The sequence below is a fragment of the Hyaena hyaena genome, unplaced genomic scaffold, assembly GCF_003009895.1.
Source record: "Hyaena hyaena isolate Hyena2069 unplaced genomic scaffold, ASM300989v1 scaffold_158, whole genome shotgun sequence".
NCBI classification, from domain to species: Eukaryota; Metazoa; Chordata; class Mammalia; order Carnivora; family Hyaenidae; genus Hyaena; species Hyaena hyaena.
Window position 1 is genome coordinate 1,241,363 of NW_024080790.1, and position 24,909 is coordinate 1,266,271.

At 43.4% G+C, this 24,909-nt stretch overlaps 2 protein-coding genes across 17 annotated transcripts in view; one reads left to right on the forward strand and one right to left on the reverse strand.

The window, feature by feature from the left end:
• Nucleotides 1-14,480: 14,480 nt before the first annotated feature.
• PCBP1 (poly(rC) binding protein 1) lies at nucleotides 14,481-16,024 on the reverse strand. Its single transcript, XM_039239581.1, has one exon. The coding sequence runs from the start codon at nucleotides 15,897-15,899 to the stop codon at nucleotides 14,829-14,831; it is 1,071 nt and encodes a 356-aa protein (XP_039095512.1). The 5' UTR covers nucleotides 15,900-16,024; the 3' UTR covers nucleotides 14,481-14,828.
• A 199-nt stretch (nucleotides 16,025-16,223) lies between these two features.
• Nucleotides 16,224-24,909, forward strand: part of ASPRV1 (aspartic peptidase retroviral like 1) — a 115,138-nt gene continuing 106,452 nt past the window's right edge. For 2 of the 16 annotated variants that reach the window (XM_039239584.1, XM_039239590.1), the window contains exons 1-3: nucleotides 16,893-17,250; nucleotides 18,069-18,159; nucleotides 20,405-20,552. The gene's annotated coding sequence lies outside the window, so the exon portion shown is untranslated. Of the gene's footprint in view, nucleotides 16,558-16,670; nucleotides 16,775-16,892; nucleotides 17,251-18,068; nucleotides 18,160-20,404; nucleotides 20,553-24,909 lie in introns of those variants that run through there. The other 14 variants (XM_039239585.1, XM_039239591.1, XR_005529726.1 and 11 more) reach the window with 10 other exon arrangements.

A 24,909-nucleotide genomic window follows, 5' to 3' on the forward strand; every position in this document is an offset into this window, starting at 1 on the left:
CTGAGAGAGGGCAAATGAAGGAGTCTGGGGTTGGGGAATCCAGTCTTCATTAGACTAGTTACTTTTTATTTTTTATAAGTGTATTTTGAGAGAGAGAAAGAAAGAAAACACAAGTAGGGGAGAGGCAAAGAGATGGAGAGAGAGAATCCCAAGCAGGCTCCATGCTGTCAGCATGAAACCTGACTCAGGGGCTCGAACTCAAGATCCATGAGATCAGGACCTGAGCCCAGATCAAGAGTTGGATGCTTAACTAACTGAACCACCCAGGTAGCCCTAGACCAGTTAACTTTTTACTTCAGTTATTCTCATCCCTGGTTGCACATTAGAATCTCCTGGGCAGCTGTTCAAAATCCCAAAGCCCAGGCCCCAAATCATAATAATTACATCAGAATGTCTGGGATAGGTCTCAGGCCTCAGGATTTTTTAAAACCCCGCAGCCCCCCCCCCCCCCCCCCCCGCCTGCACTCAGGTGATTACATTAGGGAGCCAATGTTGAGAATCACTAGTGGGATAGTGATTGGCATACTCTGACCAGCATGCCAAAAAAGTTTGGCAATCTTTGTAAAAGAAATTGAGAAAGGAGTACCTGGCTAGCTCAGTTGGTAAAGCATGTGACTCTTGATCTTGGGGTTGTAAATTTGAGCCATATTGGGTGTAGAGGTTACTTAACAATAAAATCTTAAAAAAAAAAAAAAAGAAATTGGAAAAGAATGCAGATAGATTGCTGTGTATTTCAGTGGCATTAAAAACCATCTAAAATGAGGGGCGCCTGGGTGGCTTAGTCGGTTAAGTGTCCGACTTTCGCTTAGGTCATGATCTCGCGGTTCGTGGGTTCGAGCCCTGCGTCGGGCTCTGTGCTGACTGCCAGCTCAGAACCTGGAGCCTGTTTCAGAGTCTGTGTCTCCCTCTCTCTTTGACCCTCCCCTTCTCACGCTGTCTCTCTCTATCCTAGAAATAAAAAAATAAAATAAAAAATAAAATAAAATCGACGTTAAAAAAAAACCCATCTAAAATTATGTATTCCTTAGGGTGGGTTTTTAACTTGGGTGTTCTCTGCCATGTGACAGCCCCTTTACTGTATCAGGGCACAACGTATCTGTGATGCACCCCAACAGAACACCAACGTCTTGCCACCAGGGAGGCATTTTGGCCAATAGGTTAATAACGGAGGTTCTGGATGCTGACTTACTTTCTTACCTAGGGCAAATTACAGAATCAGTGCAAAGTGCCTGGCAAGTAGTCAACCTTGTAAAAACTGGAGCTATTATTATTATTATATATGGCTTTATACCTTCATGCTTCCTTGAGCAAAGTAAGTGTCCAGTAAAAGTTCATTTGTTGGTGGGCATAGGGCAGTACTGTCCAACAGAAACATGGAAGCCACAGATATAATTACAAATTTTCTAGCAGTCATATTTTAAAAAGATGAAACAGATGAAATCAATTTTACTAACACAGCTTACTTAAGTCCATACATCCATATATTACTGCAACATGTAGTCAGTGTAAAAAAGTATTAATATTTTACCGAGTTATTCTAGGCTTTCCCCCCATACTAAATCTTTGAAATCTGGTGGGTATTTTGCATCATAATTCAGACCAGCCGCATTTCACATGCTCAGCATCCACACGCTCCTGGCAAGTGGCTACGTGCTGGACAGCACAGATTTCATGTACCCAAATCTGCATGTTGTAGGTGTCCATTAAATGTGCACCTCTGGGCTGGTCCCCTCTCCTGACCCCTGCCCACAGGGACATCTATGCTCTGCCCAGGCCACTTGTTCCAACCTGAGCCTATTTTGAAAAAGGCCACAGTTTTTAGCCTAATACTGTAAACCCCAATCTTTGTGTGAACATCCCCATGCCTTAGCAAGTTCCATTGGCCTCAAGATCCTTGCTTCAGCTTGCCTGCTGACATAGGGACATTCATGGCCATAAAAGGAAAGTGACATTTTGTCTGAATTTTTACATTAAAAAAAGGCATTCTGCCCTAGGACAGGGCGGGAAGTTCACTGGAGCTGCTGTACCTGTGACTCTTACCACACAGGCCCCGCCCCGCTGGGGGTGGCAGCCCCGTGGCCCTCACAGTTAAGCAGCATGAGTCATTCTGGTCACTCGTTAAACCTTCGCTTCGGTCTCAGAGCCGCTTTTGTTTTTCAGTTGAATAGGCACCCCAGAACAGACACACGCAAGCGCACGCGCACGCGCAGTGAACCCAGCCGAGGGCGTGGTTCCTAAGCGGAAAAGCGTATTGTTTGCCATAATTACCATTGCATCCTTGAAGCTGGCCCTCCACCGCTATTCCGGGGGTAGCTGGGTCTCCCTGTTACGGAAGCTGTCTGCGGCTGAGCTTAAGGCAGGAGGTTGGAGAATAATTCAGATCCTAACCGAAGAGCAGAACAAGGCAGGAAGTCGTCCTCTTCTGATTGGGGGGATGTCCACAGCCCCCGAAGGAACCCGCTGCCTCAGCCCAGACAGCAGATCCTCTCCTGGTCCTCCCACGCGGGGGTGGAGATTCAGCCTCCTTACGCACAAATTGACTTTTTTGACCTCAGCAATTCTCAACCATGATTGCACATGAGAATCACTGCGGCAGCTTTTTAAATTCCTGATGGCTAGGAGAAAAATCAGACCGATTAAGTCAGGCTCTCTCATTAAAACCTTTACTCTGACAAGGTGTATTAATAATTTCCAGATTCAGACGAAACCCTAAACTCTGCCCAGCAGCCCTTCAGGCCTCCCCAGTCAGCAGCGCCCTAGGGCAGTGTTTCCACACCTCCCCTGCTCTCAGGGCTACCACCTCCTAACTCTGCTAGTGTGGTGGAGAAAGGTCAGAGGTTGGAAATTTTCTCTAGAGACACCAGTCATTACCCATCTTACATCCTTCCCTCCCACTTAAGAGAACGCAGAGATGGAGACTAATAGGGCCCCTACAGGGAGCCCATCCCTTCCACACCCTTTGTTCTTTGCTTGGTTAGATTTTCTCCATCTTTCAGTCTCGCTCACTGTCTTTTCCTTTACTGCTTGTAAATAACTTCGTGTCACTACAACTTGCAAAATCTGAATCCTTTCTTCAATTCTGTCTCTGTCAATTTAGTTCCTCATCTCTTGGCTTCTTTTCCATGCTGTGCTTCTGGAAAGAGTCCTTATAGAAGCCTGTACTTTGTCACCTCTCCTCAATTCACTGCAGGTGACTTCAGCCCCATCATAACACTGACACAGCTGACACTCACTAAGGTCATCGGTGACCTAGATACTAAATCCTTGTCCTGTTTTCAGTCCCCCACCCCCTCTTTATTCTTTGGCTGTGTTCATCATTTCTTCTCCCTTGAAACTCATCTTTGGTTCCCTGTGATTCTTCTCTTTACTAATTAACGTTTACCTCTTGGATAGTTTCCTCTTCCTCTGCTCAGCCTTGAGCTTTGTGTCCCCCAATTCTACCCTTGGCCTTGCCTCCTTGTGAATTTCTCTATCCCAAGGCTCCAACACTGCCTGATGTTAACTCTCAAATATTTGTCTCTAGCTCCGATTTCTTGTATTGCTGTCTACTGGACATCTTCACACTAATACCCCTCTGAACAAGTCCAAAATGGAACCCGTTATATTCTTCCCATCAAATTTGCTCTTCCTATAGTCATCACACTTAACAGCGAAGCACTAAAGTATTACCATAAAAGTTAGGAACTTCAAAAGGTGTCTGCTGTCATCACTATTATTTAGAGTAGTTCTGAAAGAACGATAGAAATCTGAATAGAAGAATCTATTCAATTCAGTAAGTCTTATCAGGAAAATAAATAAGATCAATGCCTGTTGGAAAGGAGGCAATTAGAAATATTTGCAGATGTAGAAAATTCCAGAGAATCAGTTTTTTTAATGTTTATTTTTGAGAGAGAGAGAGTGCAACCAGGGGAGGGGCAAAGAGAGAGGGAGACAGAGAATATGATCAGGGGAGGGGCAAAGAGAGGAGACAGAACCCAGTTTGGGACTCAGACTCACAAACCATGAGATCATGATCTGAGCCAAAGTCTGATGCTCAATCAACTGAGCCACCCAGACACCCCTGTAGAATTGCTTTTAAAATAGAGTCGATAAAAGATTTTTGGTGAGGTTGCCTGTTACAAATTAGTGGAATACTAGGAAGTGGCATTGCTTTATGGCATTATTCCTTCACTCATTTAAAAACTTTTATTAAGAGCCTACAACGTGGATGCAACGTTTCTTAAGCTCTAGGGCTACAGTTATGAACAAAAGATGTTGGTCTTTGCTCTGGCATAGCTTATGTTCTAGTAATAAGAAGTTAGATATTATGTCTTTTTAAAAAGATCCCATTTAGAATAGCCATGACAAATATAAAATCCCTAGGAATAGGGGCGACTGGGTGGCTCAGTCACTTGAGCTCAGATCATGAACTTATGGTTAGTGATTTCGAACCCCACGTCGGGCTCTGTGCTGACAACTCAGAGCCTGGAGCATGCTTTGGATTCTGTGTCTCCCTCTCTCTCTGCCTCTCCCCTGCTCATGCTCTCTCTCTCTCTCAAAAATAAATAAAAATTAAAAAAATCCCTAGGAATAAATTTCACCAGCAATGTGGATGACCTCTCAGAAGCCGTTCTAAGACATAAAAGGAATCTTAAAAAATGGAAATAAACGCTGTATATCGACTGGAAAATCTAATATGAATTTTGATTGTAATTAATTTATTTTGGTTGTTCCTTGATGCAATAAATTTAGTCAGAAGTTTAGATGAGAGAAAATAGTCAAGAAAATGTTGACAGAGGAGTGCTACCAGTTATTATAGCCATTTAGTACATAGATGCAGTAACCAACCAGGGTAGAGCTGGCACAGGAAACAACAGGCACATTGATAAAAGGAAAGTATAGAATAAAAAAGAATGTATTATCTAATGAAGGCCTCTCAGGTCAATGGAGAAAAGGGTTGATTAGCCTAGGCAATGACACCAAAGCTTCATCTTGATGCCATATCTCACAGGTTAGAGGTGTCTGTCTGAAGCTTGAGGAGGGCTGTGAGGCCTAGTCTAGGCGTAACCAGGGGTTCTGTGTTTGATTAGAAATGTCTTCCAGGGGCCCAGGAGGGGAAGACTATACTCAGACCACATATTTGTCATTCCTGGATTATTCAATAAATATCATTGGGACAACTAGCTAGCAGTTTTGGGGGAAAAATCATTAGCTTTTCCTACTGTGTATACCAAAATAAATTTCAGATGGATTAGATTTAAATGTAAAAAAATGAAAGTATAAAATACTAGAAGAAAGAAGAGGACAATTTTTGAAAGTAATTATTGTGGTGAGGGAAAGACTTCCCAAGCGTGACACTAAAGACAGAAACCATAGAGTTAAAGATTGATAGATTTAGCTACTTGTCATTAAAAACTTCTGCAAAGCAGAAGTTAAACTGAAACTGGCACATTAAGAAAAAAAAATACAGCATACCTGATGAAGGGTTAATATTTTACTACATAATGAGGCCTTCAATCAATAAGAAAAATATGAACACATCAATAGAAAAAGGTGAAAAAGATGTTAATAGGTAAGTCACCAAAGGAGAAGTACAAACAGCTGAAAAACATCAACATTTTATTTTACTCACTAGTAACCTAAGGAATGAAAATTAACACAGTGCTATGCCATTTTTTTCACCTGTCAGACTGGCAAAGAAAAATCTTTAGTGTGGTGAAGAATGTGGCAAACAATATTGAGAAAATCCCAGCTAGTGGGCTCTAGTCACTTTTTGCACAAAATCTACTTTGTAATGGTTTCTGACTAGTTTTTTCAGAGAGCAGTCAAGCTATTAAAAGTAGCATTTACTGGAGAGATCTGAGAAAAGTTGTGAAAGAAGATCTCTGTAGCTAAACTATAATTCTGTAAATTTGTGGTTAGCTAGAATATCCTGTCAGACTGTTAAGTTCTAGTTTCCTTTTCTTATTTTAAAATGTCTCTTCCTAAGAAATGGGTCATGAGTGCTTAGGCTATTGTCCCCTAATAAAGCTTTAACTTCTTGGATACCCAAATCCTTTGCTAAATTTGGGTATAAACTGGCCCCACCTCGGGATACGATGAGACAGCCCCCTGCTGGGCACCACAATGTTGGCATGAGGCCAGGGGGCCCACCCACATGGGTTGTCTCCTCTCCTGTGTGGAACTAGAGACTCAACAAGTCTCTAGCCTTCTAAGCAGGTGAGACCCACCTCATCTGACACAAACAATAAACCCCACCATTGTCACCTTATTCTGGGTTAGCAGTTTTCTCCCAAGGACATTTGGTTGGGAAATGTCCTGGGATTGTGACATCAAAGATCATCTTCATTCTGGCTCAAATGTGATTTCACTCTCATTGTGTAATAACCCAATAATCAATAGAATAAAAATTGGAAGATTTTACTAATACTATAAAAATGCTAATTGGGGGGCACCTGGGTGGCTCGGTTGAGTCTCCAACTTCAGGTCAGGTCATGATCCCCAGGTTTGTGAGTTCAAGCCCCATGTAGTGGGGCTCTGTGCTGACAGCTCAGAGCCTGGAAATTGCTCCAGATTCTGTCTGTCTGTCTCTCTCTCTCTCTCTCTCTCTCTCTGCTCCTCCCCTGTGTGCTTTCTCTCTCTCTCAAAAATAAACATTAAAAAAAAAAGAATCTAGTATATAGAATACGTAAAGTACTCCTACAACTCAACGATAAATAAGACAACCCAATTTTTAAAATGGGCAGAGTATTTTAATAGATGTATCTCCAAAGAAGATATCTAAATGATCGATAAGTGCAAGAAAAGATGCTCAATGAATGAAATGCAAATCATAAGGGAAATGAAAACCAAAACCAAAATAAGGTCCCACTTCACATGGCCACTAGGATAATTACCGAAGAAACAAACAAACAACAACAACAACAAAAACATTAGCAAGAAGGTAGAATAATTGGAAAGCTCATTCTCAGCTGGTGGGAATATAAAATGGTGTAGCCATTGTAGAACACAGCCTGGCTGTTCCTCAAAAGTTAACCATAGAGTTACCGTATGACCCAGCTATTCTACTCCTAGGTATATACCCAAGAAAAATGAAAACATATGTCCACACACAAATTTGTACACAAATGTTCATAATAGTATTATTCATAATAGCCAAAGAGTTGAAACAATCCAAATGTGTACCAACTGATGAATGCATAAACAAAATGTGGTGTGATTATACAATGGACTATATTCAACCAAAAAAAGGAACGAAGTACTGATATATGTTACAACATGGAGGAACCTTGAAAACATGCTAAGTGAAAGAAGCTAGACACAAAAGATCACATATTGTATAGTTCTGTTTATAGGATATCTAGACAAGTAAATCCACAGAGTCAGGAAGTAGATCATTGGTTGCCAGGGATGGGGTCGGATGGAGTGGATGAGGAATGAGGAGTGACTGGTAATAGGTATGGATTTCTTTTTGAGGTGATAATAATGTCTGGCATAAGACTGTGGTGGTGATTGCACAACTTGTAAATATACTAAAACCACTAAATTCACACTTTAAAATGGTGGATTTTATGGTATCTAAATGATATCTCAATTAAAGGAAAAATACCATACAAATTACTGTGTAGAGTATGATCCCATTTAAAGAAAAGAGTAGCATATATATGCTGCTTTATTTTTTTAAATTTTTATATTTTTAATTTTTATTTTTTATATGCTACTTTAAAAAGCAGTATAGAGCCTGGGTGGCTCAGTTGGTTAAACATCTGATTCTTGATTTTGCCTCAGATCATGATCTCAGTGACATGAGATGGAACCCCAAGTTGGGCTCTGTGCTGACAGTGCTGAACCTTCTTGGGATTCTCTCTTTCTCTCTGTGTCCCTTCCCTGCACTCACTGTCTCTCTAAAAAAATAAATAAATAAATAAATAAAATAAAAGATAAGTATATAAAACTAATAGAGGATGTTAACATCATGGATTTTCTTATGTATTACATACACGGATAACAGTATGGATTTTCCTATGTATTACATATTCATGTAAGTTCTATAAAAATATGTTTTGCCATCTTAATTGGAAAATTGGACAATAAAAGTTATCAAAGACAAAATAATATGCAGACTATCTGTCCATTTAGACTCTCCCAGGGGCAGTTTTTCTGGCCTGGTGGGACACCCAGAACAGTGATTAAGAGAGCAGGTTGGGGGGAAAAAATTAGAAAGCACCTTGCGAGCCACATTGCCTGTGTTTCAATACTGGTTGTGCCACTGACTAGCTCTGTAACGTTGGACAGATCACCTAATTGCTGTGTGACTGTTTCCTCGCCTGTAAAATGGCATCAAAATATCTACAGGGCCTTGTGGATTCGGAGTTAATTCATTTAAAGTGCTTAGAGCAGCACTTTGCATATAGTAAGCTTTTCATACATGTTAGCCAGTCCTGGAGGTGTTGCTTGGTGTGGCTCAGATTCCAGGATGGGGAATGACTACATTTAGCCTCACTAAAGTCAGGAGTCAGTGAGAGGAGATTCTTCTAAGGGCATACTGAACAAGCTCTGAAAATGCTTTTAAATTTTTAATTAATTAGTCTATTTATTTAGAAGGGAATTTTTTTTCTATTTTAAAATTATATTTTATTATTTTAATTTTAAATCTTTATTTTGAAAAAGAGTATGTGCATGTGAGAGTGCAAACAGGGGAGAGGCAGAGAGCAGGGGGAGAGAGAGAGAGAGAGAATCCCAAGCAAGCTCTGTGCAAAGCTGGATGCAGGGCTCTATCCCACAACCCCAGGATTATGACTTGAGCCAAAATCAAAAGTCAGATGCTCAACTGACTGAGCCATCCAGGTGCCTCTGATATTTATTTTATCTTTTAGTTTAAATAAATGTGTGTTTCTGACACACAATAGAAAATGCTTTTTTTTTTTAGTTTATGTTTTAGTCCTCTCTACACCATGGGGCTCAAACTTACGACCCTGAGATCAAGTCACATGCTCTACTGAGTGAGCCAATGTCCCTCGAAAATGCTTTTTGAAGTATTTGTTAAAATGCAAGCACAGGTTTTCATCTACACAGGGGTAAAGTTTAAGAAAGTGTGTCTCCTCACTATGGTTGAACTGCTCAGGGGATAACTAATTTGATGTCTTCCACTACCCAGGAATGACTAATCGGGTAGTTAGTGTGTTTGGTGTCACTAAAGTACTGTTGCCTTAGCTAAAGTACTGTCATTAAAGTACAGGCACTTAGCCTGGTGGCAGATGTCTCGGATGCCAATCTGCCACTAGGAGAACGGGAACAGCTAGAGCCACCCTCTCCCTACTTTCATGAACTTGGGTCCACGGGGCACTCAGGAGCCAGAGCCCCCTCACGGAGGGCTTATTCTTAGGGCATGAGAGCAGGGGAAAAGAGTAGGGAGCTTGGGTCTGCCTAGGGGACTAACCCTACCTATATGTAGCCTTCTCTTGTGTGTGCCCTTTGCCTTCCCCTCTTCTGTCCTTTCCTCTCCCCAGTGTGTCTAAAGGTGACAGCACCTTCCGAGATATTCCAGAGCAAGTCTTCCTGGTAGTTCCTTCCTTCCTGCTTCCTTTTTAATTAATCTCCCACAAATGGTTACCCAAGATGCCAAGCTGGGGCTTGTTGCAGCCAGTTTTTTTTGTTGTTGTTAACTTCGGTTTTTCTCTCTTGGAGTGTTTACAGAAGGTCTGTGTGTCAGAAGTCAGCCCTGTGGCAGGAGGCAAATGCAGGGATGGATGCCCACAAAGGCAGTATTATTTCCCAAGGCAGCCAGAGAATTGTGGCTATAATCTTATTCATTCTTCCCAAATGGAAGACTAAGACCCAGAAGGACCCATAAAACTTGTCCAATATCACCCAGGGAGTTGGTGCCGAAGCCAGGACTGGAACTCAGCTTTCCCTATCCTTAGCAGAGTGTAATTTTCCTTTTAGGATGTTGATGCTCAAGAGCACCCCAGTGAGGTGTCCCGGAACCCCAGGTAGGTAACAAAGAGGACAGCCAGGGTTATAATTATGAAGAAACCATTATTTCCCAGGTGCAGGGATGCCCTAACAGTGACTTTGGGGAATGACAGGTCGTTCTGTATGAGAGGCTGAAGGCAGAGACATGAAACTGCCAGCCCTTGAACTGGTAAGGTTGGTGGGAACAGATCCTGAAGGGTCTATAAGCTATGCTGAGGAGTTTGGATTTTTTTTATATAGACCATGGGTGGAGGAGGGACTTGATGGCCTTAAGTAGGGAGTGATGTGGTCAGACTGGAATTTTAGGAAGGCCCCTCAGGTGGCCAGAGGACTTGGCAATGGAAGGCTTCTCTGGTGGTGACTGCCTATTTATATGTCTGGCTAGGTGCTGTCTCACTGGCAGGAGGTGACAAGCCCAGCGATGCTGGACAGTATGTGGTTCACTCCTAAGGGTAGCCAGGAGTAGCAGGGGTGAGGTGTGTTCAACTCACAAACCTCAGGCGCTTAGCAAACACTGTTACTGTCTAGGTGACAGAGGAATAAGTAACCACTCTCCGGGTGAACACAAGAGTGGTGATTCATTGCCCAAACTGCTGGCTGGGATGGGGTACGTGGTGGTGGTGCACATGTGTGCATGTTGAGTGGGGCAAGGGGGAGGGATTTGGGACAACTCCTGTGGCTATGACACAACAGGTGCTTGTTGACCTATTCAGTCTTTTCGACTGTGGCTGGTGGTAGGAATAGGGCTGCAGCAAGAAACACAGCAACTGCAAAGGGGGCTTACTGATTTCCAGTCCTCAATCCAGAAGGGGATGGGACGTGCTAAAGCTGCCCCAAAGAGAAAAGAGAAGAGTCCTGAAATGCAAGTCCTGATAGAAAAGGAGACAAAGTGAATTAAATTCTAACAAACTGGCCTGGCACCTGATACTCATTGCTCCAAGACCCTCTTTTATCCATAGTCCTTTTTTTAAGTTTTATTTATTTGAGCAATCTCTACACCCAATGTGGGGCTTGAACTCATGACCCCGACATTAAGGGTTGTACAGTCTGACCAAGCTAGCCAAGTGCCTCTCCATAGTCCTTTCTTACCTAGCTTTTATTTTCTGCTTCCTATTGCTTCCTTATTATCTGCCTTTAGTGAAGCTCCTTTCAAAAACCCTCCCAAAATGTTTTCCCCAATCCTCCCTGACTTAAGTTATTGTCCTATTTCTCTTTCTCTTTTGCACCCTCAAACATTTGAGCGATCTACACTCCTGTCTCCACTTCCTTACCCCTAGGCCCTTCTCTCCTGGTGTAATCTGCCTTCCTTCCATCACTTTTCTGAAATTCTGCTCCCCAAGGATACCCATGACATTGGAAGTGTCTTCCTCAGTATATCCTTGAAGTGGTCTCTACAAATGACTGGAAAGAATTGAAAAAAAAAAAAAAAAGCCACAAGAAATGATTAGAAATTAGATTTCAATTTGTTTACCTGAACTGTTTTTTTTTTTAAATTTTAATGTTTATTTATTATTGAGAGACAGAGTATGAGCATGTGAAGGGCAAGAGAGAGGGGGAGGCACAGAATCTGAAGAAGGCTCCAGGCTCTGAGCTGTCAGCACAAAGCGTGACACAGGACTCGAACTCACAGACTGCATGATCATGACCTGAGCCAAAGTCGGATGTTTAACTGACTGAGCCACCCAGGTGCCCCCTACCTGCACTATTATTATTTAAAATGTTTGTTTTCTAACTACATGATATTTAGAATTATGCTTGTATTAAGTTTATATATAAGCATGACTAATATACATATAGTAATTTAGAAATAAACATGTAATAGTGTATATGATAAAGACTTTTTACTGAAGGGGTACACTTGAATATTTGGGGCTCACTACTCTCAGGATAAAGCTCAAACCCTTTTTTATGGCATTCAAGGCTGTTTTAGCCTCAGATGATTTTGTGGCTTCCTCTATTCCCCTTCTTTCTCACATACCATGCTCTAACTGTAATTAGCTACTACACATCTTCCAATTGTACCAAAACATCAAGTTTTAGTTCAAAGTATTTTGCACAAAGTAAATGTTCAATCAAATCTATTAAATCTCTCTGTAGCATTATTATCCTTCATCAGCCTTGAAACTTTCCTCCTTGACTCCTCTCAAGGGCACTTTCCTGGTTTTTCTCCTGCTGCTTTGACTACCTCTTCTTCATTGGCTACTTCTTCTATAATCATTCTACAAATACTGCTAATGTGTTATGGTGACAGGCACTAGATATACTGTGGTGAACAGTAGACTAGGTCCCATACCCCGAAGCTCAGTCTTCGTTAACCTGTCTCCATGTAGCTCACTTTCAGTTTGTCTATTTCTAGCTACTTGTTGAATATTTCTCCCTGCACATACTCCCATCCTTATGTCTTAATTTATTGTTTCCCTCCTTAGATCTCTCTCTGGCCTCCACATTGGGTTTCAATCTCCCTTGCATTGGTGCCACTTCCCAACCTGTATTAGAATCTACTTGAGGTAGTTTTCTAACTGCTGCTCCAGACTTTAGTCCATCCAAGTGGCCATTCATCCTGTGCCTTGCAGCCTAACTCATTATTTTACAGATTATTGCCAGATTTGCCTTTGAATGGATGCAAGGGAGAAGGGGTAGAGGGAAACTTAAGGCCTAATTTTTATCAGGCTTTTGAACCACCTCACCCAACAAATTTTAGAGACTCCTTGAAAACCATTTGGCCTGGGTTTGAGGGTTCAATTTAATTATCCACTCCCACCCTACTCTACAAAAACATGATTTGTGCTCATTACCTGCAGAGGACAATGAACCCATTTCTGGGTCTTCACTAGGTCCTCCCTTTCTTGGCCTGGTCCTGCACTGCAATGGTCTTCTTTTGGCTTGTCATTTAGTACACACTGGCTTGTTCTCTAACTTTTGAATGTCTGTCCTTGAGTGTCTCTGGACAGAAACGGCCCTTTGGTTTTTTGCAATCTGAAGTATATTGAAGTTTACTGTGTTGTAAGCAGTTGTTGTGCTTTACATACATGCTCTCGATTTTTTCCCATAAACCGAAGAGATGTGTCCTTTTAACACCTCTATTTTATATAGAGGTTAACTGATTTGCCCAAGGCCACAAGAGGCAGAACTCAAATTTGAACTCTGGGTTAACTCCAGAATGTGGGTTCCCTTCAGTGACTGCCTGCCTGCCTGACTCCACAGTAGGTATAAAGTGCATGGTAGGCCCCAATCTTCCCTCCAGGGACTCTTGAAACCAGGTCTATACCTTAGAAAAAAGAGCAGATATCCTGTAGAGAATAAGCCTCAACAAATATTTATTGTGTGGAATACTCCCCTCCCACAGGAATTTCTCTTTGCTGTTAGTGATCTCCCACAGTGCCTGGGGTTTGAACTAAGCACTCTGACACCTAATCGTTCACTGTTTTATATTGCCATTTCTAGTGTGTCTTTGCCTAATGGTATAAAATTTTTCTTCTCATAAGGTCCAGCCTAATCCTACTGGCTGGTATGGACATAAGGCTACTAGGCCTTCACAGCAAGATCTTCCTAATCCACCGGTGAAGAGAATCAGTGGCACTTAAATCTGAGAACCTTTCAGGGTTTTGTTAAAAATGCAGTCTTCTGATTATATTTGGGGGGGTTGGGTGGGACCCAGGAATCTGCATTTTTAACACCATTCCTAGGCTATTGTCAGTGGATCCATCTACAATCTTGCCTGTGAGGGCTTCCCCATTTAGGCAGGATTATTTCCTGGTATGATTTCTCCAACATTGCACACAGCTGAAGAGTTAGAAGCTGGGCCTCTTTTGTTTCTGGATACGCCACTTGGCAGGTGTAATAACATCCTGACAGGCTGCTTGCCACAGGTGCATGCTCCACACGTGCACCCCGCTGATACCATCCCCCATTATGTCTTGGTGCCCAAAACCCCTCTGTCCCTACCACCACCCCTGCCCTCTTCCAAATCCTCAAACCCACCCTTGCCCCTTTCCCTCCCGCCCAAGCCCCTCCCTTCAGCCCCAGCCCAGCCCAGCCCAGCCCAGCCCAGCCCTTTTCCCTCCCCCACCTCTTCTCTGGGTTCCCCCCAGGCTCCTCCCACCTCAGAACATTTTTTTGTTCCTGGCTTAGAGTTTTCCCAGTGAGATTGGGGTGGGGGGTGGGGCTGGCAAGAGGGGAGGACACACTGCCATTCATCAGAGTTTCTAGAAATGGCCATACTTTCCAAGAGAAAGCCCTGAGAAATGGGCAGAGGCCGCTCTCTCTGGAACTTGGCTGGAGGGATGTCACTCTCCGGGAGAGTCCCTCTGTCTCTGAAAATACCCGAAAGCAGGCCCAGCCTGCCATGTTCCTTTGTTGGGACAGAAAGGGAATGGAATCTCACCAATAGGTGAAAAGGGCTAGAGAGAACACCAAGGATGGGCCCACCCTTCTTACAAAGGCCTAACGCTAAAAGGGAAGAGGAAAAAAAAGGCACCAACAAAGAGTTTAAGATAGTAGTTCCCAGCTTTTTCAAATATGAAGCATTTTTTAACCAATCCATTTTTTAATTTTTAAATTCTTGACATTACAGAACTAAACTGAAATTTATTAACATTCCACTCTTACATTTCTTATCGACAAACAGAAATAAAATTCATGAGCCAAAAACCCAAAACAAAACTAAAAACAGGGAAAAGCTTATAAAACTAAATATGGATCCCAGCATTAACAGCTGAACAGAGAATGTGATTTTTAAATTCTTAGCGGATGATAAAGTTGTGTAGAAACTGAACACTTACAAATTATTTAAAACCTGGAATCACTGACCAGAAATTACACAGTTGGATCATGGGAAAACAGCAGAAAGGGGTTATAAGTGAACCTACACTGTTCTAGCTGCACCCCATACCCTTCTCAGAGGAAAGCCTGGCATTGATTAGATATTGGGCCAGACTAATACTGGCAGCAGAACCAGTGATAGTAACCTGCCTACCAGAAGAGCCTTCCACTGGATTGGCAATTTTGATCTGGGCCCCGGACATCTGGCGGATCTCATTAATGTTGGCGCCTTGGCGCCCGATTATGCAGCCAATTAAGTTATTTGGAATGGTGAGTTCATGGGTCGTTTGAGTAGATGCATCCAAACTTGCCCAATAGCCTTTCACCTCTGGAGAGCTGGAGTCAATTCCGGCGAATCCGGTCCCGCCGTGCATCATGGCAAAGTGAGACTGTTGTCTTGCCACCTGGTTCAGCTTGGCCAGATCGAGCGGAGAAATGGTGTGTTGTCCTTGAATCGAGTAGGCATCTAGAGGTGGTCCCTCCAGGTCATGGGTGGCATGGGGGTAGCCCGCAGCGTCGCTGCACCGATCTTGGCCGCCCGCACAGATGACTGGAGAGCTGGCCGGCATGGGCTGGTACGGAATGGTCATGACTCTCCCTTGCGGAGACTGGGAGAGCGTCTCCAGCATGACCAGGCAGATCTGCTTGACACACTCGGTGACAGACTGCGGCACGCCAGCAATGGTGATGGCCCGCTCGGTGGAGTTGGGCAGCATATCCCCCGCCACCTGGACCTGGGCCCCCGTACTCTCGCGGATCTCTTTGATCTTACACCCGCCTTTCCCAATCAGGGAGCCGCACTGGGTGGCCGGCACCACCAGCCTCAGGGTGACCGGGGGCCTGCTGGCCGCCGTGCTGTTGGTCATGGAACTGTTAATATCTTCTTCCAGCTTGTCGATGATCATAGCGAAGGCCTTAAAGATGGCATTGGTAGGGCCGGTCAGAGTGATGATTCTCTCCGGACAATTCCCCTCCGAGATGTTGATCCGCGCGCCACTCTCCTCGCGGATCCTCTTAACCGACTCCCCTTTCTTCCCAATGATGCTTCCTACTTCCTTTCCGTGCATAAGCAGCCGAATGGTGAGAGTCACATTTAGTCCACTTTCAGTCACACCGGCATCCATGGCGAGCGGCGGGCGGCGTTCGGGGGAGTTGGGCTCGTTACGTGGTCAAGTCTTTGGTGGCTGGCGGGGGGAGGGGAGATGTAGGCCCAAAACTGCCGGCGCGAGGCGAGCGAGGGCCGCGGGAGCGAGCGGGCGCGGGCGGGAGGCCGCGGCGTCGTCGCAGGGGCGGGCGGCGGCGGCGGAGGGGGCGAGCGGGGCCGGGAGCGGCGGGCGGGCGGGTGGGCGAGGGCGCGGCGGTGGCGACTCCGGCGGCAGCCTCGGCGGTCTGGGCGGGGCGGGAAGCCCGCTTTCAACCCCGCGTACCCTCTGACCCCGGAAGTGCTTGCCGCTCAGGACCCCTTGAAAAAAACCGAGGACCCATCTTTTTTAGGTCACAAGATTGCGCCAACCTCCGCATGGTAGTTTTAAAAAACTCTTTTAACAGCCTAGCATTGAAAATAAAGCCCCGATAGGCAGAAGCTCTGAGCCCGGCAAAGTTTTAAAACCAACATGCATTTTAATAACTCCAGCGGCACCGGCAGATGTTTGGGAATGTTAGTGTTGTGAGTGGGGGCGACATATTATTTTCCCGCCTTACAAAAGGGGCTTGGATACGGAGCGACACGGACAGCCCCGGCGGTAACTGCAGGCGGCAGCTGGGACGCCGCCGGTTTAAAACGTGCGCGTGAGGCGGCTAGAGCGCGTGCGCGAGGGTGTGGGGAGACGGGAGGGGCAGCCGTGGTCTTCCGGGGGGGAGGGGCGGCGAGGCGAGGCTTGTGTGGTGTGCGCGTGCCCGCGCGCGCGTGCGCGAGTGGCACGTGGGGCCCCTTCGTCCCTGGCGTCCGGGCGCCCCGTACCAGCCCCCCACCCCTGTCCTGGTCCCCCCGCGGCAGCCGGTGAGGAGACAGACCGAAACCCACCCCTGCCGCCGCCAGAGTCATGGCTCTGTTGATTACTTATGGGAAGTGTTGGAAACAGGGCCTTAAAAAAAGAATGGCGTCCATTTACATAATGCTTTGTTTGCATTTTGCAAGTTTCTTTCGGTAGAACCTACAGAAACCCCACCTCCTAGTGTCGTTTTAGTCGTGGCAGCCTCGTCAGACATTTAGAACAATGGTGTGCCCCTTTTGGGGCCGCATTTAGTCAGGGTTGACGACTAGTGCTTTAGGGAGTTCTTGCGATTTCCCCCACACCCTTCACTTTGCCGCTTCTGCCTTTCAGCCTTTCCCCCGTTTCCCCTTTTGGTGCAGCCGCCTCGCCCCGCTCCCCTCGGGGGCGGCCCCTGTTGGGCTCCGCCATCTTGGGAGGCCTTTCTTGCCGGTTCGCCACCGCACGTTCCTCTCGGCAAAGAAAGGTCGCTTGGGAGGCTCGTGTACGTTCATTTCTAGCCCTTTTTCTTTCTTTCGGCTAAGCCAGACAGTTTTAAACGCACTTAGACGGGTGCGCAACGTGCTTCAGGATACTTCAGGGAAAGCGGCTAACGTGGCGGTCCCTCCGCCCCCTTCCTTCCCCATGGGGTGGCCGCCATGTTTCCAGAACACAAAATGGCGACACGTGGCCTGGATTCGTCGCCAACGAGAAACTGGGGTCGACCCGAAAGCTCCAGAATGCCCACCCCCCCCAAACCCCGTGCTTGTTGGCCAGCGCCTTACCCTCGCATCTAGTACTCTGATCACTCTGGTCCAAGCCTAAGCTGTCGAATTTTAATGTGTGTCTCCCGTTAATTTGAAATGGGGAACTTTTATAACTAAAATGAAGGCGTGATGCCGAGTCTTTCATTAGTCTTAAGTTTAATAACGGGTAATGGGGGGCAGTACCAGTGGATAATTTGGGCCCCCAGTAGCAAAGCATTTAGGAATCACTGCTTTAAGAAGCAAGATGGGAATCTAACTGATTTCTTAGGCTTCTAGCACAGGCTGATGTATTGGAGACACTAAGAAATGGTCTTTAAAATTTTTTAGAATTTCCATGAAGCAATTTGGATACTTGTGGCCATTTTCAGAGGCTAGCTGGCCGGTGAACCTCAGTTTACCACAAATGGTGTTAACTTTTATCGTGGAGGGTTAGATGTTATTGTGGCTTTACCAGCATTAAATCCTGTGTTAGAGTTTTACTTCATACTATCTTTAATTTTTACAATGATCTGAGGTAGATGTTACCTCTCTCTCTCTCTCTCTCTTTTTTAAACAGACGAATTCATTTAGGCCCAGAGAGATGAAGTGACTAATTCAAGGTCATACAGTATGGAGGATGGATTCCAGACCTTCCGATTTCCTTGCTGGTGAGCACTTTTTCACATTTTTCTGTAAGTCAGGGTTTTAAAATTTAAGTGCTATTTGAATGTTTAGGTGAGCTTGTCATTTAAAAGAACCCCACAGGTAACCCTTTGGTGCATAGTCACCCCGTTTGTATCTTTTGGTGGTTTCCAGCTTCTCCTGGTGTGAATTACACCTTGGCTCAAATGCTGTTGTCTTAAATTAAAAAAAAATTTTTTATTTTTTTTATGAGATATCTGGGTGAGAATAGGGAGGGGGAAATGATTCATCCCTACCCAAGGGCTGAAGTTTCTGTCAGTCCAGCCTTGACTGTGGCACGTTTAAGTCTACCTGGCTCTGTGGGAGCAAGCAGTTCTCTGTGTGACTCACTTGCTTCCTTCAGCTACCCATGGGCATGACTTCCGCCTTCCTCACCCTAGTGTCCCAACCAAGTAAAAATAAATATTTTACTTTGGCACCACGCCTCCATTTCTCTCCTAATATTGACAGAGCATGACAGTGTTAAGTAAATCGTAGTCTGTGAATTCTTCAGTTCAATGTAACAAATAACTTGTAGGTCAAGCAAGGAATATGTGCCTGAACAGGGCTCTACTTGTGTGGATGTTAGAGATGGAAAGAAGGGCTTTTTGCTTCTTTTAACTTACATTAATGTCCTATATCATAGTTTTCAAAGTGCCTTTGCATTACCTTGTATAATTCTATAAACAACTTTAATTGGTGGGTACATTATAGCAACAATGGCAGTACTAGGATTAAGTGCTAACTTTGTGCCAGGCACTGTCTGAAGCTTTATTCTGTAATTTCAGTGGCTCTCACATTTTTTAAAAAGTTTATTTATTTTAAGAAAGAGCATTTGAGTGTGCACGTGAGCCCCTGAGCGGGATGTGAGTGTGGTGGGGGGGCAGAGAGAGAGGGAGGGAGAGAATCATAGGCAGACTTTGTGCTATTAGCATGGACCTGGACTCGATCTCACAAACCCAACCATGAAATTATGACCTGAGCCAAAATCAAGAGTTGGTCGCTTAACTGACTGAGCCACTGAAATCTCCCCGACCTTTTTTTTTTTTTTTTTTTTAAATTTTATTTTTAAGTAATCGCTCTACCCATTGTGGGGTTTGAACTCAGAAGCCCAAGATTGAGAGTAACATGCTCCACTGACTGAACCAGCCAGGCACTCCAGCAGTTTTAAAAGCAAGCCATCATAAGTGATACATTTTTACAGAATAACTCCTATATGCACAGGCATATGTAACAGAAACTAAATCTTTGCAAAAAAGTATTTATTCTTACTATATGTAGTGTACTTTGGTAATTTCTATTCTTTTACATGAAATAAAAAGGCACATCACAACTGAAGTGACAAACCATTATTAGGTTGTGACTAAAATGATTAATATACACATTTAATCCTCATAAAGCTCCTCAGATGGAGGTGATGTAATTTCTATTTTACAGGGATATAGAGAGGTGAAGGATTTTGTCTCAGGCCCAGTTATTAAAAAGGGAAATATGGATTTGAATCTGGGCGATCTGAGCTAGATGTGGTCTCTGCAGATGGCCTTGTCTTATAGGGCGACAGAGTTGTTTAGGGAATTTAAATTATTAGTAAATGTTACTAAGGCAACAAGAGAAATTCTATGTAATGAAAATTATATCCTGTTCAAAATACTCTGGTCTCTAGATCTGCCACATATTTATTTCCCCTAAAGAAAATTGTATACATGGGTCTTTCTTCCGAAGACTGCTTATTTTAAGCTTTCTGCCCGAAATTTTTATTAATTTCTTCTTATCTGAGTACTTCCCTGATTTTACTCACTTCTTCCTTCAATAAAGACTTCCCCTTCCCAGCTCTTAGCCTCCCTGTTTCCCCCAAAGTTCTACAGCTCCCACTCCCCCTATAGGCCACATTTAGCTGTTAATTAAATCATAGTGTGTGTTGGTGTTGATAGTGTGTTGTATAGGGCATAGGTGCCATGGATGACCCAGAGATCTGGTAAAGAGGGACTGGACTTGAGAATCTGTGGCTCTGGCCCCTAGCTCCAGCTCTGCCACTGTCTAACTTTGAGAAGTCTACAATGCAGTTCAAAACTAGGCTTTGATTTTCCCATCTGTAAGACAACAGATTAAATGATCTTTTCTAATTCTATCCAAGGAGTACGGATACTTGATGATCTTGGATATCTTGGGGGAGGGGGTGGATTATGTAACTATTTTACTCACTTAAGGTAAATTTTCCACTCCCTTCCTCAGACCTACACTATCTTGTGTATACATGAGTGAATTCCACACCACCCATTTTACAGATGAAGCCATTGAGATATGGAACAATTGACTAAATAGTCACTGCCCCACCTCTGGAGCCTCACACATGACTCTTCTCCCATTTGAATGACTGCAGGTTAGTTAAGGGGTTTAATGAGTTTGGGAAGGTGAGTCAGACTTAAACTTTGGAAATTGAACCACAGGATTTATATTCTATTCCGAGGAAGGATTTTTGCTTCCTTTTAACTCACATTGGCATGTTTATGGAATGTTTTAAAAGTGACTTCACGTTATTTACTAATCATCACAGACAGCCCTGCCAGGAAGGTATAAATATGCCTATTTTATGGAAGAGCTATCTATGGATCAGAGGAGTGAAGTGACTTGCCCAAGGTTACACAGCTTGTCAGGACCTGAGCTGGATCTCTTGACTTCTAGTTGTGAATTGTTCCTCTCTCCTTGGCTTTTGATGCTTGTTTCACAGACTTTTACACATGGATTAATTTTATCTTTAACTCAGAAAGCTTCCAATCCAGCCTTTATTTTTCTGCCCCGGAGCATCTTGTCCACTTATGTTAAGTTCCTGATCCTTTCGGTTTAAGAAAACTCTTTCCTCTTTTTCTCTAATGTCTACGTTTATGGGTTTGGGAAGTGGTGGGAATTATTCCCCAATGAGACTGTGGAGGCAGGAACCACATTTACCTCCCAATCTACCTTGTCCAGCAAATGTACTACAGTTTTTTAAATTTGCCTTATCAACATGCAGTTTTTAAAAAAAAAAAAAAAAAAAAAGTTTCTTTTTCTCTTTCAAATTTAGCTTCTTATATTTCTTTTATTTGAAATTATAGTAAATTGAGAGGATCTCTACCCTATCACTTTCTGGGATATTATAAAGTATAGCCTATGAAATACTTCTTACCCACTTTGTGGAGAGGAACAATAGTAATAATAATCTCATATACTGGTGACCCTGTGCTACCGTTGCGGGGTTACTACTGAGTTTCCTCAAAAACATAAGAAATATATTGGTGTGCCTTTCAAAAGTGACCAGGAAATACAGCAACATCCTTGGTCTAAGTTCTCCCAGTTGGGGAAAGCAAGGCCTGTGGATTCCCAAGGGTTACTCTGACTGAAATAAGGCATGGAGAAGGGAGTGGAGAGAAAAGTTAAAGGAAAAATGAGAACAGTACAAATGTAAAATATAGAAAATGAGGAAGGAAAAGAGAAAAGACAAGGGCAGAGAGAAGAAGAGGAACCAAGATCAGTGGAAGGGATCAGTGGAAGAGAACAATTCAGAGGTGCCTTTGCCCCTCATATGCTGTGGGAAGCATAGGCTGCTTTCTTGCACCAGGAAAGAGCAGCTGGCATGAGAACTCCTGAACTGATCTGAAGCACCACGTCTCTTTTTTATCCTCTTTTTTTGATATCAAGTAGGGAAAATTTCTTTGTTTTTACTATCAGCTGGGGATATGATTAGATACGAGTAGTTTTAGTATTAGTCTCAGTCTAATTGGTTTATCAAGGAAAATGTGCTATAAAAATCATAAAATATTCCAGGTCAAATTTTGTCTTAATCATTCAATCAGCAAAATTTTTTTTCAATTATTACTATTTTTATGTTTTACTTATTTATTTATTTTTTTAATGTTTTATTTATTTCTAGGAGAGAGAGAGAGAGAGACAGTGTGAGTAGAGGAGGGTCAGAGAGAGAGGGAGTCACAGACTCTGAAACAAGCTCCAGGCTCTGAGCTGGCAGTCAGCACGGAGCCCGACGCGGGGCTCGAACCCACGAATCGCGAGATCATGACCTAAGCGAAAGTCGGACGCTTAACCGACTAAGCCACCCAGGCGCCCCTACTATTTTTAAATTTAACTTTACTCTCAGTGTGGGGCTTGAATTCACTACCCCAAGATCAAGAGTTGCATGTTATACCAACTGAGCCAGCCAAGCACCCCAGTTAGCAAATGCTTATTGATTGCTTGGTATGTCCCATACACTAAAGCTATAAAAATGAATGAGATTTTGTTCTTTGCCCTCAAGATGTTTATGATATGGAGAGGGACACTGACAAGTAAACAGATTTGCAGTAGAATCCTTTAAGGTATTAGGATATGAAAAAGCAGAGGATGCTATGGGCTTAGAAGAGGGCCCTTAATTCACCCTAGGAGGGGATTCAGAAAGACTACCTAGCGAAGTTGATATTTAGGCTGAGTCCCAAGTTGGCAGATTACAAGGTGGAGGGCAGGAAAGGGTAACTCCAGGCAGGGAAGCAAAGGCCCAAAGGCAGAGAGTGCATAGTCTATTTAGAAGTTGAAGCCATTTCAGGAAGCTATGAAGGATGTTTGCATGATCCAGTTTTTGGTGATTGTTGTTCTGCTTCAGAAGTGTACATTATTGAGATTTGATTATGCTTACTAGAGCACAGAGAGTCTAAATCCTTATTTTGTAGCAGTAATTCTCTTTTAAGATGAAGATATCAGAGGGGCATCTGGATGGCTCAGTCAGTTAAGCCTCCAATTTCGGCTCAGGTCACGATCTCACAGTTCATGAGTACAAGCCCTGCATCAGGCTCTGTGCAGACAGTTCAGAGCCTGGAGCCTGCTTCAGATTCTGTGTCTCTCTCTCTCCCTCCCTGCTTACATACACTCTCTCTCTCGAAAATAAATAAACATTAAAAAAAATTTTAAAGATGAAGGTATTAGAAATTGTACTTTTGGTCTAGAGATTGTAAGGAGAAAATGCAAATAAAGCACAGTCTTTGAATTAGCAAATGATTATTAACCCTCTGTGCAATAAAGGAAAGAGAGTGCAAGGCATAGCATATCCCGCCCTCACCCCCCTGCCTGTTTTTTTTTAAGATTTTATTTTTAAGTAATTTCTATACCAAATGTGGATCTCAAATTTATAATCCTGGAGATCAAGAGTTGCCTGCTCCATTGACTGAGCCAGCCAGGTGCCCCAGCATATCCCTTTCTTCTCCAAGTTTTGGATATGATTGTGTTCTGCTTTGTTTTTAAGGGGGTGTATATATGGAAGCTTAGGGTCTTTGTTAGGCTGGTTAGGATGTTTGAGTTAGGGGGGATGGAAAAGATTTCAAGAATAATTGCTATTTAATGGCAGAACAAAAGAAGTACATTTAAATAGCTCATTTTTCTGATCCCACCTACTGAGCACAAGCAAGATTTAGTTGGGAACTTTGTTAGACAATTAATTCAACCAGACAGAGCATTTGTTTAACATTATTCTCTGTGTAAAGTCTGTTGTATCCAGATTGAACATTGATTTTTGTTTTTTGAGACATGGATATAGCTGGATTAAATAAAAACCTTACTGGACAATTTGGGGGATTATTCATTGGACAATACTGGAATTTTACCTGCACTAAGAGAAAAAAATACTATGTGTGGAGTAGGGAAGAACATGCTTAGAAAATAGCACACAGATTCAGTGGTCATTTCTTAGTCACTATCTTCTTGACCTGTAGCACCTCAGATTCCTTCCTTGCACATTAACTTCATTTCGCTTCCAGAATTTCACTCCATTGGTTCTCTGCCTACTTCACTGGCCCCTTCTTCTCAGCCCCCCACCCCTCTTTTGGCTGATTTCTCCTTATCTCCTCAGCCTCTAATGATGGACTTGCATCCATCAGATTAGTCCTTGCATCCCTTCTCCGTTTTTACTCATTCCCTATGTGCTCTCAAAATTTCAAGACCTCAAATACCATTTATATCCTGACACAACTCTCAAGTGTGTATTAACTAGCTTGGATGTCTTCCTTTGAACTCAAGACTCATATCCAACTGCCTACAAGATACCATCTCCACTTGGTTACTTAATAGCTTCTTGAGCTTAACATATTCAGCAGATTAATTCTGGAACTTCTCTCAACATGTACCTCTGCCAATTCTTCCCCATTTTAGTTTCAGTTGTTTTGAGCATATGGAGGACTCTCCCTTGACTCTGTTCCTTTTCTTGCTTTTCTCATCTAATCAAGCAGTAGTAGGTCCTATGAGCTCTACCTTAAGCATCCAGAATTTGAACACTTCTCGCCACCTCCGCTGCTACCTTTAGAATAGCCTTCTAAATTGTCTTCCCTCAATCTAATTTGAACAGTGACCAGAGTAATCTTGTTAAGTATATATCAAATCATTCCATTCCTCTGCTGAAAACTATCTACTGGGTCCCACCCATGTTAAAAATTAAAGTCCTAACACTGGTCTAGGAGGCCACATAGTATCTTCAGTGCTCCCCCTCAGCTGCTATGACCTCAACTTTTATCACTTTCCCCTTGTGCTCTGGACACATTGGTCTCTTTGCACTTGCTTCAGCATGCCAAGCGTTGAACTTCTTAGTTGTATTCTTTGCCTGGAACATTTCTTCAGGTTACCAGTATGGCCTCCTCCCTTATCTCCTCTGGTTTCTGCTTTGTTACCTAGTTTGTGAAGTTTTCCTTGACCATCCTATTTAGAGTAAAAGCCATCCTCTGCTCTCT

Coding starts and splice junctions, on each gene's coding strand:
- PCBP1 (XM_039239581.1), bottom strand. CDS start 15,899: ATGGATGCCGGTGTGACTGAAAGTGGACTAAATGTGACTCTCACCATT.